Source organism: Salminus brasiliensis, chromosome 3 (genome assembly GCF_030463535.1).
Source record: "Salminus brasiliensis chromosome 3, fSalBra1.hap2, whole genome shotgun sequence".
Taxonomy (NCBI): Eukaryota; Metazoa; Chordata; class Actinopteri; order Characiformes; family Bryconidae; genus Salminus; species Salminus brasiliensis.
Genome location: NC_132880.1, coordinates 25283041 through 25305371, shown reverse-complemented (window position 1 = coordinate 25305371; position 22331 = coordinate 25283041). Strand labels below are relative to the sequence as shown.

General features: G+C 42.1%; 1 protein-coding gene across 1 annotated transcript; it reads right to left on the bottom strand.

The window, feature by feature from the left end:
- Positions 1–1269: 1269 nt before the first annotated feature.
- Positions 1270–16114, bottom strand: ywhaz (tyrosine 3-monooxygenase/tryptophan 5-monooxygenase activation protein, zeta polypeptide). Its single transcript, XM_072675672.1, has 6 exons — positions 15943–16114; positions 12923–13226; positions 9810–9933; positions 4676–4839; positions 3082–3177; positions 1270–2507 (listed from the first exon to the last, which is right to left on the bottom strand). Exons 2-6 carry the CDS (start codon positions 13211–13213, stop codon positions 2448–2450), a joined length of 735 nt encoding a protein of 244 aa, XP_072531773.1. The 5' UTR covers positions 13214–13226; positions 15943–16114; the 3' UTR covers positions 1270–2447.
- Between the last annotated feature and the right edge of the window lie 6217 nt (positions 16115–22331).

Genomic DNA, 22331 nt, shown 5'->3' with positions numbered 1-22331 from the left:
AGAATAGTACAATGATACAGCTGTGACTATCTGTGACTGTGTGAGAAGGTTCTTGAAGTGCCCTCAAATATAACTTGACCCACAAGCCCCCTGTCCAGAGGGAACGGTGCCTGGGCTCCTGAAACTGGTGCAGCGCTCTGAAGTCCTTACACATGCTCAGTAAACGACTGCAGGATCATTCCTCTGGGACACTGTGGCCTGGTTGCTGCTCCCATTAAACAGCATGAAACTGAAGGGTGATGACCAAAGCAGAGGACACTAACAGACTGTAGTCTAAGGTTAGCTTTTCTGTGGCTGGATTAGGCAACCATTGATCCATCTGAAAACGACGGCTTGATAAGTGTCTGAAGCTTGCTTCTGTACCTTCATACCGGGGGCTAAGAGGCTAATGATGAGAACACACATGATGGAATCTCCTAACCACTAGGTTAGCATGGTGCTAACAGCACGCCTAAATCAGCACCTCCTCAAGCTGTCTGGACTTGTTCAGTAATCTTTAATCTCGACTTGTTTATGTGGATTCTGACACTTCTCTAAAAACATGCACGGACGTACAGAGCAAACCCCAAACCTGCTAAATGTATCTAGATCCTCTGAATTATGTTTGGGGTTCTTGGTGAGGTCGGTCTTGAAGTGTTGGCCTATAGCAAGATTTGACTCCTTAAAGGGAACCTCTACTGTGAACATGTGCGCCTGTATATCTACACATATAACCTGTAGCATCGCCTAATGTGTTGGCCGTTGCTTGGAACCCTGATGACTGGAAAATTATGAACTGTACCTCAACTGTTATGACTAAAGGGCACAGCCTGGGGGATGTTTTAGCAGCATTGGTTAATCGGTTTATTAACACTCCGCCAGGTTAGATGGTTAAATGTAAATGTTACATGTTTTTTCCTGTATCTTTTTTCTTAAAATCCAAGGATTAATGGTGATAACGGCACTTTGGTATAATCGCAATAATACACTCGAGGTTCGAGCTATAACTTGAGATGTTGGCACTGGTGCACTCACTGACTGGTGCACGTTATACTACGAACCTTGTGTGTATTCTTGCTTAAATAAGTCTTTCTGGAACATTTCTAACGATGAACTCACCAAATCATCGATGGCATGAAATTTAGATACTACATAAAGAACATCTGCCACACGCACATTTTGTCAAACCTGAAAAACAGCAAAAATTGAAATATGAGGTTTATGTGTGACAGTTATGATCTGCTGAGGTCAGGAAGGTCCAGTGAAGAGAACAGGAGACTCTGAACGCCGTTTGTTTTTTAATCCACATTTTATTCATATCCCACCCCAGTATGAATTAACAATTACGCTTGGTGTTCTGTATGAAAAGACACGACTCTACTGCAGCTAGCCCAAACAGCAACCTCCGTTTACCCTGATTAACTGCCCTTTAGACACATGCATTCTAGACTGAACAAAAACGAAAAGAAAAGGCGCAAGAAGTACAAATTAACGGAACCCTCCTAAACAGTAACTGGATAGATAAGCAAGCTCATGTAAAAGTCTTACTGCTCGGCTGAAAAAGACGTATCAAAGTTACAGTATAAGCAAAAAGTCCTCGTTTGCGCTCGTGCTGTACCTCGGAAAAGGTGACGCACGTCATGAGGAGAAATGAACTGGAAGAAACAAAACGGAACAAACGTCATTTTCTGTCCCTCAAAAAACGTTCATTTCTCATGACTGGTGAAGAAGGAACACGATGGCAGTCTAAAGCCCATGCCAGCCCAAATGTCTAAACACACCCCTAAACAAGCAGTCTCGCCCTCATTCACTCACACTCACTCTCACACATACACACGTTCATGTTGGCTTCTTGGTGTAAACCACAGATGTATCAAACAAGACTCCTCGATGTTTTCACGTAAATACGATGCACATACAAAACAGTTGACTAAAAATCACCCTTTCCCTCACTTTCGTGTAGGACTGCACAATACGCCGCTTCTTAATACCGTATCGTAATCTTGGCCTTTGCAATACTGATATCACAGGCTGCGATAAGCAAAGCAGCCCTCTAGCCAATCTCTCTTTATCAATTAGTCAATGTGAGCATCCCGACCAATCGCAGACATCGGGATGAGAAATTTCGGTGACATTACTTTGGTCACAAGAACGTAGGCCAATCATTAACCGAGTCACATTAGTGGTTCAGCAGTGGGTCGTAATATGTACCAATACGAATCGTGCTTATTTGATGATGTTTTACCTGTACTGTGCAGCCCTACTTTCGTGCCAAAGGAACCTCAAGTTCTCCAGACAGACCCCTGCCCAAATTACACACAGTCTCACACGCGCGCGCACAAACACACACCCACACACATTCAGTCACACTCCAGTACAAATGCACACACACTGATGGCAGAGGCTGGTGAGGAGTAGTAGAGAGTGAGTCTCTCTGGTTGTTGAAGCGCTGACTGGAGTTTCCGGCCTTAGTTTTCTCGGCCCTCTTCTGTATCCTCGGTGTCCTGCTGATTGTCTGAGGTCCACAGCTGAGGACGAAGAAAAAAAAAGAAAAGTGGGTTGGTGTGGGTGGGGCTGGGCCGGATAGGTTTTAGTTAAGTCAGGTGGCCGATAAGATCTGTTTTTTGCAGCATCACTGGCTGTGGGGCAGACACTTGGACAGTTGCACATGGTTAAAATACCACAGAAACCTCGCCTTTAGCTTTAGAAAAACATGTTTTTAGAATAACAAGAACCTAGGATGAGAACTAAAGCAATAAACAAGCCAACAATACAGTGCTGGAATTTGTATAATAACTTAAGGATGGGGGTGCTTAGAGTGGGATGCTCTTTAAGTGTACAAACTGTGATCACTGTGAACTGACTGTCATATCAGTCGTTAAAATACTGTTTAACCAAAACACTTACCTAAAATATGAATGTAAAATTATATCATTAGAATTTTTAAACCACAAAAACATTTGTTTTTTAATATTGATGAATGAAGAATGACCAGAGCAGTTCCACAAAACGTGAAAGGCATCCAGCAATTATCATGGAGGTGGAAAGTTTTCTTAGAGGAGAGGAAAATAAATACATAAATAAAAGAAAAGATGAACTCACTGTAAGATTGTCTCTTAGTAACTGCATGATCAGCGTGCTGTCTTTGTACGAATCCTCGGTTAACTGGTCGAGTTCAGCAATAGCATCATCAAAAGCCTGAAAATCAAAACCACAACATTCACATTTAGTCAAAAACAAGCACTACAGAGCTGTGGTGTCCTGTGGCGCTTTACCAGCATCACCAAGCACCAGGAGGAATTTCACAAAGCAGGATTAGCCAGGCAACTGAACACACTTCCTTTCTCCTTCAAGGTTTTGAATTAACAGCTGCTGGTTGTTGTGTTGTTATCATGGGCAGGGAAACCGTGTAAAGACATCAGCTCGGGTAGACGTTAACAAATTACCAGTAGGGCTGGGCAAAGTTTTTTTTTTTTTTTTTTTTTTTTTGTAGAAATGCTATGAGCAGGGAAAGATTCAGGACCAGGGAATCCCATGACTCACAGCCACGAAGGCAGGACAATAATAAAAATTGGTTAGCTAAGGCCATCTGATGAAACATTTTAAAAGTGGGGAGGTTTTGGTGGATATTAGCTGAAGCTAATTATCAAAAGGCTAAACAAATGCTACCTTTAGTGCCCCCCCCCAAAAGGCACACACTCTGCGTAGGCTAGAATGGCTTTAATTTTCATAAATGGAAAAAAACTCAACAGAAAAAGGCAAGCGTAGATATCAACACTGCTAATTAGCTGGTTAACTTTTCCTGTGACAACTAAGAGCACCACAGAGACCACAGCACATACGGTTAGATTCAGGCTACTGTCTCTAGACAATTTTCTTTGCCAGTGCTACATAATACTACCCGATACAGCTCATAGGCAACTGCTTTGGTTAGATATATAGCATCATTATCTGCTTGTCTCTACAAACCAACTACCCATCTAGCAGTTACTGAGTAAGGATGGACAGAGTCATTCCCTCAGGTTTCATGCCCTTTCCCTTGTCCCTCCAGTGTTGGAAAGGCACACTTATGTTCACTCATCTAGATCAGTCTTAGGGTAGAGGTGGAATTAATAGTTTGGATGTCATTTTGCCTGTTATTAATTATTAAAAGAACTCAGCGAAAAATGCAATTAAAAAGACTGACCACTAAAAAAACAGATCAATCAGGTCAATTTCCCAAGATATGTCCGATATCCGACTTGCTACTTTAATTTACAATGGGAGACATTAGGCTAATATTTCTAACAAACACTGGGGTGGGTGGAACAAAAAGGACTTCTAAGTAAGCTGAACGTATGAAATTTTGACAGACTGTAAATGCACACACAAAACACATTTGATTTGACAGAGACGAGAAGACAGCCCAAATCTGACGTTTGTTTGTTAGCAGTTATTTATTTACTTTTAAACAAATAGTTACTTTAAGCTGTGTCCCAAGTTTATGCTGCCGTAAAGCCATTACCTCTACATTGTGTGCTTTAGATCATTTATTAGTACAGCACCGGACTGTGTATTTATTATATTTTACCCCAGTTCAATCAATGCTGCTCTTCAAGTTCAAGTTGATGGTAAGGAAGTAAATGACGTTCCTACTGGTCTTACTGATTTACTGAGAAGACCTGCTTTGTGTGACACCTGCTAAAACTCCTCTCACCTTCTTGGCGAGTTCACAGGCCTGCTCGGGAGAGTTGAGGATTTCGTAGTAGAAGACGGAAAAGTTGAGCGCAAGGCCGAGCCGGATGGGGTGGGTAGGCTGCATGTTGTCTTTGCTGATGTCAAACGCAGCCTGGTACGCGTCCTGCGATTTGTAGATGATGTCTTAAGGGGAAAAAATATAAATATAAAGATATATATTAAACAGAAAACAAAAAAGGCTTAAATCATGAGATATTTCTCTAATAGTAGAAGCAATCATGACAAAACCTCATTTCTCTTATATTTTGGTAGGGCTGGACATAAACCATTCATTTCCAAAGTAAAAGAGATAATCCCTGACAGCTTAATTCTGCAGCCACAACAAAACCAGATGTACCCCAACAATGTGGCCTGTCAAATGCATACAAAACAAAGATCACTTGATACACGTACCGCTACACTCCTAGCGTATAGACATTTTGTCCTTACGTCTATGTTTCTCCATATTTACCACTGTGGAAAACAACTGGGTCCCCCACTTTTAGTCCGAATCCAGCACCCGTTCAACACACCACTGTACCACCTACCACTTACAAAGAAAGCACAGCCCTTGACTCAACACTGTGTTTACATAAGACTCTTAGTCATATTGTGGGTGCAGCACAGCAGGGAGGAAGTCAGCCAGTGATAGACTTTTACACTGTGGTCTGTTCTAACAGATTTACTTGTACACACACTAGATCCCATGCTACAATATTGAAACCCTATACAGTATTAAACATGTTCACAGTCTATCATTTAAACCAATGCCAGTGTTCAACTCTAGCCATCTGGGTGCAGCCTATCAGAGTGAAATGGGATGGCAGGACAAAATGAGCTCTGTTGAACCTGCCAGTGTAAAATCATAGGAGCGACTGTAGAACACGATTAGAGCAAGATCATGCAGGTGTTTAAGAGTTCTTGCGTGTACAGAGAAATGTTCAGAAACGCTGCTGAATGCAGAGAAATAAATGCTTACCGAAGTATTATGTTTTCACAGATAACCAGATGGGGTCTTAGACAGACTTCAACGATTTAACTCTCATGTAGGCAGTATTTAAGTGCTGATAATGTTTATGATATGCTCAGAGAAGCATATTGTGACCTAATATTTTATAACCATAAAAAAAGGACCAAACATCATCAGATTGCCCAGTAATAAGAGGGTTCTATATAGTACTGGAAAAAGGTTCTTTGACTATTAACAATAGTATGACCCTTTTTGGTGCTATATAAAACCATCTACAAAACATTTCCCATGCATGAAAAGAACCAATTTAACCAGGCAAATGTTAGAGGTTAGCTACCAGAGCTTGGTCCTCAGAGACCCATGTGAACATGTCAAGTTTCACCACATCCTTGCAAGCTCATTTACATACAGTACTGTTCAAAAGTTTTAAGCACCTATGAAAAATTGACAACAACAACAACAAAAAAGCTCCTTATCTAGGCAGCAAGTACAAAACACTAATTTTAGAATAAATAGAATAAATACAATCAGCTACTCTGTGCATCTGTTCTAGTGTAATTTACAAGCAAAAACATGCTTCTCGCCAAGAGAAATGGTTTTAAATAATGTGCTTAGATGCCTAAAACCTTTGCTCAGTACTGTGTCTCAGAAACAGCCCATTCTAAGAGAGGTTGGAAAACGGCAAATATTATTTATGACCAGTTTTGAAACACAAAGTCACAAGCAATACAAAACATAGAATGTGGGCTTTAGAAAATCAGCACATTTGTAAATGCTAATTTAGGCTTACAACACGCCAGACGTTCGTTGTGATTACTGAAGAGTGGAACGCATTCTATGCTCTGCAAAAATGGGGAACTACCCCCCTCCCCCCCCCCCCGTGCTTCTCGCCAGGACCACGTGACACGGAAGGATGTTTACATGGTGGCACTTGATTCCTCCATGACACGGCCCTGTTACAGGAGGCCATACATAGCTCTTACCTTCGGCAACTGTTAATTGCTACTTCAACTGCTCTTTATACCATTAAAGCAACATGCCACTAAATACTACTGCTAATAATATTAATAATAATAATAATAATATTTATGTAGGACCCTTAATATGTTCAATGCAACCTATGCATGATATGCACCATAAGTGCATTATGTCATGATGCACAGAAATCCTAAAATAAACATGCCACTAGCCAACTAAAGGCTTTAGTTAAAAACTGCTCTCTTTTAAAAGCAGAAACAGTGGTGACAGTGACTGAAAGTCTTCACTGAAGGTGTTTAGAATGCGGGCGCCTGGACTAGAATAGTTCCATATGTAACTCTAGTTTCCGTTATTCATGTAAACACCTAATATTTATAAACATTACTCATTAATAAGTGGTTTGTGGCTGTACATAGAAGAGAAGCAGCAGTGGCTCTCTGTTCGAATTCTGAAGAAACTAAAGTGCCACTTTCCCTTTCATTCATTCGCTCATGGGTGTGGGAGCACAAGCTAAGGCCTGTTACAGCACTCTGACTCAGCTAGCAGGAAACTATGACACACGTCAGCGTGAGTGTGTTAATGTGAGTGCGTTAATGTGTGTGTGTGTAGGGGGGGTGGGTATCCATGTGTAACAGGGTAGCTGTACATGACAGAGGAACCTTGCTTAACACAGCTTCAACAGAGGTGGATTTCTGCCCCGACATGCGTCTGCTGCAGCTGCAGATCCAGGGCACTGAGTGCAGGTGTGTGCACAGGTGACACTCCTACCCGCTCCAGGTGCAGGTAGTACAGTACTCTAATCACCATCTGTCAGCAGGAAGCGCAGGCAGTAGGCCTGAGCAGTAGAGCAATGTAATCTTGTGTGCCAAGGTTTTTATTCAAATGACATGCGGTGGTGCTCCAAGAATGAAAATGCCAAACCAAAAGTGCAACCTTGAGGCGGATGAGCTACAACAGCAGAAGACCATGCTGGGTTCCACTTCTGTCAGCCAATAACAGAAAGCTGAGATTGCAGTAATAGCTTGGTTCAACAGTCCAGGCTGATGGAGGTGGTGCAACGGTCTGGGGAATGTTTTCTCGGCACACTTTGGATGTACGTGGCTGACCACGTATCCACCAAGTCGCAAAGCAATAGTCATCTCCAACTGGTGTCATGAACATAACAATGGGTTCAGTGTGCTTCAGCGGCTTTCCCAGTCACTGAACTGAATCCAACAGAACACTTACAGGATTTGGTAGAATGGGGGCAACATAGTGGTCCTGAAGAATCAGCAGAAATTGTGTGATCTCAAAGGAATGTTTCCAGCATCTTGGGGAATCCATGGTAGGACAAACTGAGGGTGCCTTGAGAGCAAAACGAGGCCCGACCTAGTATTATTATAGCGTTCCTAATAAACAGCTCGTTAAGTGTATACATACAGTATACATCTGGAAACACACTGATAAAGAGAGCAACACTGGCAGTGTGTGTATGTTACGCAACACTAAACCTGCCCACGGGGCTTCAACCAGCTCGATGCTGAATCATCCTGTACATTTGCCTCGTTCAGCAGCAGAACAAGAACAGGCCAGCGCACATATTCTGTCAATAACTGTTCACTACCCAAGCTCAAAAATGCACAAAGTAAAATTGATGTATTCAGGTTGGACAACTGTAATGGCTTTACATTAACAAACTGTCCCTCAACCTTAACGAGAGACTGTAGCTCCACCTCAGTTTATATCACAATACCTACATTTAGAGTGTTATTAATATTCACCCTAATGAGAGACTGTAGCTCCACCTCAGTTTATATCACAATACCTACATTTAGAGTGTTATTAATATTCAACCCTAATGAGAGACTGTAGTTCCACCTCAGTTTATATCACAATACCTACATTTAGAGTGTTATTAATATTAACCCTAATGAGAGACTGTAGCTCCACCTCAGTTTATATCACAATACCTACATTTAGAGTGTTATTAATATTCACCCTAATGAGAGACTGTAGCTCCACCTCAGTGTATATCACAATACCTACATTTAGAGTGTTATTAATATTCAACCCTAATGAGATCGTATCACCTAATAATACTGAGGACAGTCTAAGTCCAGTATATGTTAGCAAAATTATCCTAGTCAGATACAGCTAGGTTGATCAACTACACCTGAGGGTCAGTAATCAATCATGTTTATTTGCCAAAATATTACAGAATATGGCTTTAGAAAGAGAAGATGCCAAGCAACTAGGAATGAACACAGGAACTTCAGGTAGGTTGTCTTTTCCATGGGGTCAAATACGTAATCTTTTCGATAATAATACGGTCAAGTCCTATTTCATGAAATATATTATTAATCATTTCTAAAACGCTGGCAACTGTAATCATGTCATTACCCACTCATGAAACTGGCCAATGCAAGGCAGGTAGTGTCTTTATACTATACTATTTACTCAATGATAAAATAATTATGTTATGCTTGCTGAGGCAGGACGGCTAGAGGATCATTAGTCAGTGAACAGAGCAGAACAAGATCAGTGCACAGACTGAAGTGAAAGACTTTAGAGTAGAGAGACCTGGAGGAGTTTAAAGCTCCTGGAATTGTTAATCAAAAACAGAATTCCTGCAGTTTCCACCCCGCACTCCTAATGTAGTCAATCAACCAGGACGTGTCTGAAGTCCGCTTCTTCAGGTTTTACACTAGAGCTACAAGGCTAATGTAGCAGTCCAGTAGTTGAAGCTTCCATCACACCAATAACAACTGTGCTAACTGCTTGTCTATATCATTGCACACTCACCTTAAACCGTGTGTTATCTCCAACGCTGCATGGCACACATTTATCTAGAATCATGGACTGAAGTACAAAATTCAGGCTACTGCTGCGTTCAAATCTGCTCCGTACTTTAGTCCACGTTTATAGATAAGCGTGTCATACAGTGTCAGAAACCACATGAGATACCAGTCTACTAGATATTACTGGACAATCCCAGACAGTTAGCACAACGCTTATTAGCTTGTTATTTGGCTTACATTACTTATTAGCAACACCAGCCTTGTAGCTGCATTGCTAAACTTTAAATAAATAAATAATAATAATAAAAAAAAAGCACTTTTGGGGTGAGGGGGTGAAAAAAATTAAATTAAATAAACAGTTGGAGGAAAAAATATCACGATAGACTCACTGGATTTTTCGTCTCCTGTAGCAACCTCCGCCAGGTAACGGTAGTAGTCTCCCTTCATCTTCAGGTAGAACACCTGGCTCTCTGCTGGAGACGTGCTGCGGATCAGAAACTTATCCAGGAGATGCTGTAGGCACACGCACACACACACAAAGGATTTGATAGTTATTGAAACTCAGCTGCCAACAGGCTGTTCTGAATGCATATCATGGTTGGGATGCCATCTAGAGCTAGCACATGGTTATAGAGGAGTATGAATGGGTAGAAGAGTATCGGGCAGGTATGGATGGTATGGGTGGCTATTGGGCAGATACGGATGGGTATAAATGGTAATGCATGGCTACAAGCTGGTTTAAGTATCAGATGGGTATGGATAAATACGAATTAGGCAGGCATGAATGAATACATGTGGGTGGGTATGGGGTCCATATGGGTATGGGTCTGGGTATGGGGAGAAGAGTCTGATCTGATCCTGGAACATCTATCCTGCAAGAGCACACCAGCACAGTTTGACGTTATCTGTGTGTTTCTTCTTGTGGGTCAGTAATTTGTGCATGTTGTCCTACCTAACTGAAAAGCCTCAATTACACACAGCTCTCTGTATCAGAAAAGAAAATTGTAGCCATAGCACTAGCAAAAAAGAACCATTTTTGCTGGGGCTATTTTATCTAGCTCAGATCCTGCCCTCAGATAGAGTTGCTGCAGAGTAAATATGGATATAGAAACCTTATGCAGGTCTGCACCATCTTTCTGCAACACAAATCACACAAAAAAAGCTTCATAGCCTACAGCTGGTGCCAGAGCTTCTGCATGGGCTGACCTTTTGACCTTGTGGGCTTTATTTGCATGCTTATGCAAGAGAGAGACAGTTTTATCAGTGTTGTACAGAAAATTAAAACAAAACCACACACATTACGGAGCAAAAACATACAACTCAGGCTGTCCTGGCCATTTCGTAACCCACTTCTTCCTCACCATAAGAAGGAATATTAGTGAAAATTTGAAATGTTAGTGGCGCAACTGTCCAAGCGTAGGCCCCATCATCAGGAGGTTGCAATAAGTCCTTGAGAGCATAACTTGCTCTGCTTTCTACCCCTTACCACTACTACCAAGTGTGATGCTGACCGGTGCAGGCATCTGTTAGCGGACATAAAATTAGCAGTTACCACTATTCAAGTCTGTTGAGCTTCAGTGACTTTGCATTAGTGGCAGTTTCAATGGATGCCTTTTTTTTTTTTTTTTTTTTAAATAAGGGTTTGCTCTCTTCCTCCATATAAAAACTGAGCAGCAAAAACATCTTGCTTAGAAAAATCACCATTTTGTCATTAGAACCAACTAATTTACATACAGTATCTCTGCCGAATCAGCCTACTGCTGTTTAGCTCCACCCATTCATACTGCAGCTCTCAGGGGTGTTTTAGCTTTTTGAAAGAGGCACAATGCAGGACAGTTAGTCAGAACAAATATCATATATCTCAGAGGCTTAAAATATGAATGTAAAAAATAAATTGACATTTTTGGAACATAAAAGGACCCGTTTCCTATTTTTATCTTGCATTTTCTATTTTCCTTGAGATCCAAAAAAAATGAAAGAAATGAATACCCTCATTATATATCAGAGGAAGGGTCATAGAGTGCTCTCGTCTCCAATATTCTGAAGTCAGTTTAATGTTTTGAGAACTGCAGAATTAGTCAATGTTAATCATCAGTGCATCCCAGTTTAAAGGTATTATGCCCAAGACATTATCTCCTGAGACACTTCTGCACATCCTAATACACATTTACTGTTTAATTATTCATACAAGTAATAATAAAACCTAAAATATAATTATTACAAAAAACACAATTACACTATATGTCCAGAAATGTGGCTAAAAGGGCCATATTTAAAGTTGGTTTCCTGTAGATCATTTGATCCTTTACTGACTTTTTGAACATGTCAACTGACCAGAGATAGCCTAATGTTTGCACCCGACTGTAGCAGTCAGCTCCCTGAGTCGATTCTCTGTTAGGGTTTGAGAGCGTTCATGTTGAGATGTTTTTCACCTCCTCTCACAGCCTCCTCCACCTCAACGCGCAGGATGGATTGTAATCAGTGAACGCCGAAACTGAAGCTGTTTAGATGCTTTGAGAAGAACACCCGTGCCAATGCCTGCCAACGTCGCCATTACCTTATTACAGGCCACATTAAACACTGAATACTTTTAGAAGCAGTCTAAATAGCAGAGGGTGGAAATGGTAGGAATGTTACATGCGTGAGGCATTTACTTCTGAGCTCTTTTTAAGCTTCCTCTAGGCCATGAGCCAAGTGAAACAGCACAGTAGCAGCCTCACATGCTGACTCCCTCATAACTCCATCTGCACTGTCTCTACAGTAGAGGTTTGACTATCAAAAGGTCAAATAATGATTAAATTATATATATATATATATATATATATATATATATATATATATATATATATATATATATTTTTTTTTTTTTTTCAGGGGGGTTATTGCAATATGTTATATTCCAACAGTGGAGTAGTGCATTTATTAAACTAGCTGAACCACTGCCTTTACTAAAGGACTGGGGTCCTTGTTGTGAAGATTTTTGCCACAGTACAAGTACATGGTGATGCAGGGCACTTACTGGATTCCACCACGTTTTTTTTTTTTTAACTAAGCAGAGACGGGGTGGAGTAATGTGGCGTGGAGAAGATGGGGGTGGAGTAATGGGGTGTTAAGGAGAGTCAAAGTGACTGACAAGATGAGAGTAAACACTATGCTCTGATTGGGAGAACAATTTGTTTGTAAATGCAGTTGCTTACCAAGAAAAAAACCAATATACATATGCTGGTGTAATGTGATAAAATATTTTTTTGTTTATGTTCCACATAACTCAGTTTATTTGAATTAGCAAGAAAACAAAAAAAAACAAAACAACTACCTTACCTATTTTTAAATAAAAAACACTGACTGCATGTTTCATTGTTTAACTGTCTACTTGGAATTATAACTACTGTACTAATTTTTTGACAGCAGTTTTAAAATGTGGCCCCACCCGCATATTTGTCCATGTGTGTTTGTATCATCCTAGCTGTATCTGTACTGATCTCTACTAATCCAAACTCACCAGCACGTCTTTGCAAATGGACTGCAGCTCTAGCTCGATTTTCTCCCGGTACTCTTTAGCCATCTGCTGCTTTTCGCTGTCCTCCGTCTTCTGCTCGATGCTAGAGATGACCCTCCAGGATGATCGGCGGGCGCCCACCACATTCTTGTAGGCCACGGAGAGCAGGTTCCTCTCCTCGTCCGTCAACTCCTCTCCCTGCTCTGTCACAGCCTTCATAGAGGCGGCCATGTCATCGTAGCGCTCGGCCTGCTCCGCCAGCTTGGCCTTCTGCACGAGCTGACTCTGACTCATGACTGCTCAGTTTCTATACAAGAAACAGAATCAGCTGCCGTTAAATCGCTATACAATCTGATCATTGGTACATTATTGACTATTATAATAATTTTATTCCAAATTACATATTTCAATCAGAGGATACCATTTTCTACCATTTCATCTCTAGCGATCTTAAGAATTAGACAATTTCAGTACTACACAGCCCTTCCTACTCCTACCCAGACATCCCCAACAACCCCAAGTCCTCCTCCTTCATACCCGCCCATTCCTTCCAGCCATCCCCATACATAGTAATTTATACCAAGCAATCCCCACTCTTACTTATCTTACTTACACTATTACCCATCCACACGCTACCCAGTAATTTCCAGCCGAGCCCAGCCACCCCTATTCCTACCCACTCCTATCTATTTATACCCAGTCATCACCACCCCTTACTTATTCCTTCCCATCCATCCCTACCCCTACCCAGCCATCCACACTCTTACTATTTATACCATCCTACCCAGTCACCCTCTATTCCTACCCACTCCTACCCAGCCATTCCCAGCCACACCCACTTGCTAATCACAAATGACTAAGCCCTGAAGGAGATTTAATTATAAAACTACATTTGTCAATGCCACAGAAGCTTTACACACACACACACACACACACACACACACACACACACACACACACACACACACACACACTGGGTGGACAGTATGATGATATTTGATCAATAGTGACTTTGTTATTGCGAAGCTATGTACAAAAAAAAGATTTTTTTTTTAACTGAAGCAGGAGGATAATGTCCATTCCCCCCCTCCCTCATCATTATATAACATTTAATATATAAAGCATTATATCCACATAACAATGCTAATAAAGTAGACGTGTGACTGTTGGCTAGCTGCTTGTTTTGTATTGATTATATCTTGTGAAAGAGGAGTTGTATAACTTCGCTGCCACACAAAAGCATTATATCTACAAGGTTATTTGTAATACAGAGGTGGGCCAACGTAACGGTAGGCGTCTTGCCCCAGGACTTGCCCAGCACAGTCACCCAGACCACCGGGAATCGAACCCCAGTCTCCCACATTGTGTGGCAGCTCACTGGCAGGTAGTGGTGTTATCTGGTGTGCCACACCAACCACCAGTCGTTATTAAAAGGCAGAGAGTAGGGGTGGGGGGGTGTGGGGGGTCATTTGCATATTTCATAGAATCTAACCAATCTATTGGTCCATTCATTATGAAATTCTGACAATGCAAAAAATAAATATATAAATACTAAAAAAAGACCTGCCAATTTTTACACATTTGCGCTACATCGGTGATACACAATTAAATAGTACCATTTGTGCTCTTTCGTGACATTTTAAGAGAAGTGGGAGAGTCAGCTCAACCACACCTGATAGCGAAGTGTTTCCTGTAGAGGATTTCTTCACTTATTTACACATTACGTCATTTTTAAAACAGGGGTTTTACATCCACCAGGAGAGCGAACAGACATTCGCTTTTTACACGATTTTGAAGGAAAAAAAATAAAATAAAATAAAAAAATACCCTCCAAATGATGAAGACGATGAACACGCTTCACGTCGTGCTCAACCCGGCAGATGAAGTGTCTGGGGTGAAACCCAGCAGATGTGAGTGGTTGCGCCACGCCCAGCAGGGTCTACCTGCTGCAACAGGAGAGCCAAACCTGAGGGCAGGGCTGATCCGGGAAACTCAGACAATCTGCGAACCGTGCCCAACGTGCACGAAATGAAGCTGTGCCGAGAGCAAATCCCAGCGAGTATCTCACCCGGCTCAGCCAACACTGTTTGTTCCCTTTCCGCCCAGCGCGCACAGCTACAGCACACTGCCGGGCTTCCTGTAGGAATCTCCCACTGCAGGACAGCGCAGACCCGCGTTACAGCGGTACTACAGGAGCACTTACACACAGCAGGAGCTGCATGCCTTCTTACTACTAGACCTTTTTAAGGGCTGGTCCCCAGTCAGCCATTCCCTTGTTCATTGTCACACCACATAGAAATCAGTGGAGAGGCGTTTCGAGCAGCTAAATCAACACAACATTATGCTACACACATTAGGCTGAACGTTTTTTAAATGTGTAAATAAAAAAGAAGAAGAAATTAGGCAAGCTTCCTGCAGCGATCTGCCTTTTTTTCACTGACAAAGACAGAGAACAATGTCCACCCTGCAGTCCGATCTGATCAGTGAGATCCCCCTCCCCTCTCTCTCTCTCTCTCTCTCTCTCTCTCTCTCTCATGCTGAACTAAGACAAAACACTTATCTCCTCTTATAGCTGTATCTGATTATCTGCTGTGAGAGACACAGCGAGAGAGCCTGCCTCTCTCTCTCTATCTCTCTCTCTCACTGGTCTCCTCTGTGATGCTTATTGGCACTTTACTCTGCCTGGCGCACAGAAACACACCCAGCGAGCAGGAGCGAGACCACAAAAGCAAAGCACAGAGCACTTCCACCCTCACGTTACTGCTCCTCATTTGGAGATATCTGACTGAGACAGATGCTCCACACGCAAACACACAAAAGCCTCACGAAGCTGAAGTTAGATTCAAATTGGCCTGTCCCTGTTCCACCTTAAACGCTGCAGCTGTTACATTCATTTAAGGTGGACCGGGTGGGGTGGGGGGGGAGGCGCGACCAAGAAGCCAACTTCAGCCTCCTCGGCGCATCACTGACATGCACTACAAAGCAACTCATTCAAAGAAAAACAGAAAACAACCCAAACTGACCTAAGAATGGCAAGGCGAAGCCAAAAGACGTCCTTATCCCAAAGGCGGAGCGGGGAATGAGACGAAATCGCTCAACAGTTTGCCGACCTCGTAACCAGGGCGTGTATCCGCGCAGCCTTCCCTGCTTCCCAGCTGACAGTCACCAAGAGCTCTTCGGTTGCACGGGGTTTCCCGTCCACTCTCCACTACTGGCAGCAGGGGCTACAGTGGGAGGGCGTTGTTGTCCTTCCCGCCCGTATTCCGACACGCCCCGCCTTCCGTGCTCCGATTGGCTAGCAGTTGTAAGTCACAAGCAGTCCGCCAATGGCGAGGCACTCCAAGAAACTACGGCGTGCTCGCGCCCAACCTGAAAAAGGAAGGAATACTACGAGACACATTAATAGCCAATCGCGGCGACGGCGGTGAAGCTGGCCGGAACTCGGGTGCAGAGAAAAATACGCGTAATGAGTCCTGACGTCAAACGCTGCCAAGGCAACGGCGCTGCTGATTGGCTGGAGGAAGTAACCGACCGTTTTAAACGTCCGGCTGCTTTACTGTCACGAGCTGCGGTTTAGGGCACTCAGTTCATAACCTGCCGGTCAAAGTCAAAGAAAAAAAAGAGAAATATATAATATAAGAGAAAAATGATAAATTAGCAGATGAACAGGGTTTGGTTTAGCCTGGATAATGTAGAAAGAGGTATATATTTAAACAGAAACGTGGTTCTCTGAACACTCAGCGGCCGCATTTGTGGGGAACTTCTGAAACTGCGTCTGCAGTCTGAAACTGGAGGTAGCTGACTTGATGGTGACTTGATGCCTTGCTGTCTTAAAAGGCAGTATAGTGTGAAGGTTTCTGTATCCGAATCACAAAGACAACGATATCCTGTCCTGATGTTGCCAGGTAATCGACACCAGGTAATAGGCCGTGACCAAAATGGCTCCCTATTTACGTTTTAGGGCTCTAATTAGTATGTGGGCCATTTTTCTTGGAGTGTCCGAATCGTACAAATGAATGCAAGCGTGATTTTGAGGGCACTACAATCTCCCACAATGCACTCTTAATTGATAGTAAACACTGTAGCAGTTAGTCTCCCCACGTCCACGTAGTGCGCATTTCTGCTCTCTCTCATTGGCTGAAATTCAAAACATGAACTCCCTCGATAGAGAGGCTTTAACCCCCTACTAAGAGGCATTTTACCGCTACTGAGTAAACTAAATTGTTGGGAATCGTAGGGATCCATTTCGGTCACAGCCCTAGATATGAGCGTTTAACTGTGTTGTCATTTGCTATTAGTATTTTAAGTAATAGCAGTTGGTGTGGCGCAACAGATAACACCACTACCTGCCACTGAGCTACCACACCATGTGGGAGACTGGGGTTCGGTCTGGCTGGCTATGCTGCACTACACCAATAAGAGTCCTTGGGCAAGACTCCTAACACTACACTGACCCACCTCTGTAATACAAGTAACCTTGTAAGTCGCTCTGGATAAGAGCGTCAGCTAAATGCCATAAATGTAAATGTAAACCCAATTTAAAAAAGCCTGTATTTAGACTTGGACTTAGATTCAGACCTGACTCGGGTGTCAGGAAGGGCTCATATCATAGAAACTGAATTGTCCTCACTTTTAATCTAATCAATTACATTTAATAGTCCACATACGGAAACTGTAAAAACTCATTTTTTTGTGATGTCACAAACATGTTTTTATATACACTTATGTATTAAGTAAAAATGAGTAAAACTACACCAACCTAAAAAGTTTTTCAAAATTTAAAATCAGGATATGGGTGCAGAACATGAATTCTAGACAAAGAAAATTCTATCAGTCGAGATTGTGTCATTATATCATGTTTTCATCTGAATTTTGTGACTTTTAGATCAGGTATTTCTCTGCTGATACGCAGCATTAAGGTATAGAATTCGGGGGGTGCTTAGGACATCCGTAGTGTATACATAAAGCTGCTGCAGATACAAATGACCGGTTGTGGCTTAACACAGTGTGGACTGAAGGCTGTGCAGGAAGGAAAGAGTGGGTTTCTGAGGAAGAGGCCGAAAGGTGATTCAGTCCAGCTGACACGGTAGCTGCTTGTGTTTGTGTGTGAGGATGTTGTGTGGACTGAAAACAGCCTGAAAACTGAGCAATCCTTCCTTCCAGTCTCACAGACCTCCTGACCAGCCAAGAGGTCACATCCTTCATAGGCCACACTGATATGAATGGAGATCCTGCTGCAGGAGGAAGTGTCTGTGAGAGGCCTCTCATTACATGCAATATCAACATTTCATAATGAAAATTCTACAGTGGACATCTTACATGCTCCTACATACATTAAGACTGGGTAACACCTCCTTTGTTTAAGGTCAGGGGACTGTAGGGGTTCAGCTTGTCTCTTCAGTTAGTCCATGATGGACCACTTCTAAAAAAATTGCTTCTAGGGGTTTTGCTTTGCCTGTCTTACCAGCATGGGAGCATCTCTAATTAAGAGTTTTCTTGGTGGATTACTATATAGATGTATATAGAACTATGTATAGAACGTAATGGGTTCTGAAGATTTGTAGATGGTTCCACTGGTGGAACGGGTCTAAGAGTCTAGCTCTAGTACTATATAGAACCCTTCTTTCTTATGCTTATACTGTACAGCAATTCAATACAGCTTACACTTTTAGCTGTGTTTCTCACTGTGCCATTAACACCACAGTCCACATGAACCGCACGAACAGCCTGTTCTGAAATCAGTGTTTTTACAACGTCACAAACACTGGTTCATTTACATATGACCGTCTGTTGTAGCCCTGCTCATTCCCACAGTCCCACAGGGGGCAGTCGTGGCCTAATGGTTAGAGAAGTGGGCTAGAGATCGGAAGGTCACCGTCAGGTAAGAATTGAGGGTGGGGGGAGTGAAGGCTGTCTCCTCCCTCAATCAATGGCTGAAGTGCCCTTGAGCAAGGCAAGGCACTTAACTGCCCAACGATCCGGGTGTGTGTGTGTGTGTTTTCCTTACCACGGATGGACTAAATGCAGATGACACATTTCACGGCAACAAATACTTGTGTTTCAGTATGGACATTTTTTTTAGTGAGGCACAAGTGAGGGCAGCCAATCAGAACAGAGCTCATTTCCATATTTCAGTCTTAAAGGCATAGAAACAAAAAAATTCAAGTGGTTGGAAAAGTCGTATAAAAATGAATTATGACTGTTTTTGGTTCATAAACTGACACAAATATTAGTAGTGGAAAAAAGACAGATAAAAAACTGTAGAATATGGATACTTTAAAGATCAACAGCAACAATGTTCACATTCTGACAAAGCTCCTTGACTTTAACCCTGGGATTGTCCAGAAGGCTGCCTGTCTACAGCTAAAAGACACAAAGGCAGCACTGCTGGTTGTGACTGTAGGTCATGTGAACCTAGAAACTTCACTGTAAAGTGGATGTGAGGAGATCGGAGGTTGGAGGTGCTCAGAAACTGGAGCAGAGGACACTGGGATGTGCTAATAAAAGCACTGCCTCTATTATCTTCCATTCAGTCTCCATGGGGTGCGGAGGGGAGGGGGGGGGGAGAGAGGGCAAACTGTTCTATTTTTTAACAGTCACATGTTTTCTCCACAGACCAAACTGTTGATGAAATAACCCATTTTACGCATACGGCCACACTAGCAGCCCCACTGCTAAGATTTCCCTGCAAATCACCTCTTTAATACAACCCCTGTTTACATTCACACATTTACACACCAGAGTGAGCTGTTTAGATAAAGGGAAGAGAGCGGTTTGAATAAAAAGGGGAATCTCAACTATTCTCCAGCATTCTCCGCATCATTAAATGGTTAAGAGAATCATTCAGAGATTGATGGACTCTGGCGTCTGAAATGTTCAGTGCCTCTAAAAAAACTTCATTGCAAAAAGCTACTGAACAAAAGTGGTTATGAAAACATTGCCTGATGTCTGAGACAGTTTCACCATATTTGTGAGAAGATTTTGGGCCTAAACGTATTTGGCGGAGGGACACAAGCAGGGTGTTGTGTCACAAAAACAGTCCCCAAAGAAAATGTGTATGTTCAGATTTGCCCCACTTTTCGATTTAGGACACAACCGCATCTCAGCAAAATACTGTATACTACAGTCCTGCTGAAAAGTATGCAATATAATGTATTTACAATGTAACTATATTTAAATGTTTGACAAACAAGTGCTTAGCCAAGTGAACAACCACTAACGTGTGATGATCCTGGGTCCTATCACCACCACTGTAAAGAATTTAGGCGTCTGTACGTTTCTCTAAAGTGAACCTTTTCACCCTAAACCCTACTCTGACTCATTTCCTTTCATTTTTTAAAAGCAGATTGAGGCAAAACTAGTAAATATATAAAATGACTAATTTGCCTGCTTTCTTAGTGGTTTGCCACCTTTTCAACAGTTAGCATTGAAGAAATAGTGCATAATTAGACAATCTTCATACATTCAAAGGCATTTAACAACAGTCAGCTCTGCCTACACAACCTGATTGGCTGAAAAGTGTCCCATTTCTTTTCCCCAACACACCTGTATTATTCCAATGGCCAAAAAAGTATTCTTGGATAAGGATTCTTGGATTTTGTTCATTTGTTATTTAAACTGTAGGGGGAAAGTAACAGAACACTTGGGTGTGTTACGATGAACACCCAGCTATAATTCACCATAGGAATGAATGGTAAAATCTTCATTTAACCAAATGCCACCTTGGTAATCAAAGCAGGTGCAGCATGTCCCACCCAGATCACCCATTAGAGACCTTGCACTTGTTGTGGAGCTTATCTACAGCTCAATTCTACCCATGTACACGAACACTGGCAAACATATGCTGATGTGGATTTGCTGAGCAGCTCTAAAAGGGGACATTTTCTACAGTAAGCATGAACAAGAAGGAAACATGTACAACTGAACCAATAATATAGAGCTGAAACCTTTTAGCCCAGTGGTCCCCGACCCTGGCCCTGAAGGCCCACTGCACCACTGTTAATGTTTCCCCTGGCCCCAGCGTATTTGACCCAACTAATCAGCTCAATAGCTGGTGTGTGGGTGTGTCAAAGGAGAAGACAGTGGGCCTCCAGGAACAGGGTTGGGGAGCATCATTTCTAGCCTAGATCACGTTTTCAGAAAGGTTCATTTTTTTATGTGAGTTTATATTCAGTTATATTATATGTTATATTCGGATGGGCAGTAATCAAGCCTGGCGGTGTCTAGTTTAATCGGTCATTGGGACTCAACTAAATTTGATAAAGGTTGTCTTTGTGTTATACTAAATCTTTCATGAAAAAATTATACAAATACAAAAAAAAAAAATAAAAAAAAATCAGGCAAATACTTTTTTTTACCCTTCTATACATTTTCAAACATTCTGATCATTACAGTGTGGCTTTTCAGGCCTTGCTAGAGTGCCCACGTTTCGATTTAGGACACAACCACATCTTAGCAAAATACTGTCTCTTGCAATTCTGCTGAAAAGTCTGAAAACAAACGTATTTAACATGTAAATATATTTAAATGTTTGACATACAAGTGCTTGGCCAAATGAAGAACCCTAACATGTGATGATTTAGGCAGACTATGCTATTTAGTTCCATGACATTACATTACTCTAACTCTAGCCTCAGTGGTGGAGTAGCTCCAGTGTAAAACTGAAGAGGCAAACCTCAGACACCACAAATGTCTTGGGTAATCAACTGCATTTGGGGTAAGAGGGGTAAACTGGGTCAATTCGATTTTTTTCCACAGAACTATTGCTTTAAATTAGGGCTCGGAATGGAGAGCTAAGGCTGGAGTCAGTAACCATCTTCCCCAGTCATGAGCATGTGAGTCCAGTAATTCCAGTCAGGATAGACTGGCCTGAATATGTACACACAGCACAGATCGTAGCTGATTTAAGATAATTTTAGCAAAATTGTAGCTCCCTGTGTGTGTGTGTGTGTGTGTGTGTGTGTGTGTGTGTGTGTACACTGTGTGTGCTTTTTCCAAACCTGCCTGAAAAGCATGAACAGCTCACTGCCACCTTGTGGACATGATAAAAAGCAGCAGTACGTCCTCAGTGTGAGGACTTGTGGAGCATGTGAGGAGATCTCACTTTATAAGAATGACTCTACACCACCAGTCTGCTTAGTTACTCCATGAAAGATTAAACCACATTAAAACCATCTTACATGCTGTACTTCACACTACATGTGACCAACATGCTTAATCTGGTGAATAACTAGGTCAAAGTGAGAGTCTTTATGGCAGAGTAGGCTGTTGCCGTGGTAACGTCGCCCTAGAAACACCACATCCTCCTGATGCCTAAGACAGATTTTCACACACAGTTAAGGGTCCTAATGTAATTTATATAAGGACATAATAATATATAATAATAAAAGCCACAAACTGGTTTGTCTACAGT

Coding starts and splice junctions, on each gene's coding strand:
- ywhaz (XM_072675672.1), bottom strand. CDS start 13,213: ATGAGTCAGAGTCAGCTCGTGCAGAAGGCCAAGCTGGCGGAGCAGGCC. Junction 9,934..12,922: donor CCATTTGCAAAGACGTGCTG/GTGAGTTTGGAT, acceptor GTGTGCCTACAG/CATCTCCTGGATAAGTTTCT. Junction 2,508..3,081: donor TACTAAGAGACAATCTTACA/GTGAGTTCATCT, acceptor CTTCGTCCTCAG/CTGTGGACCTCAGACAATCA.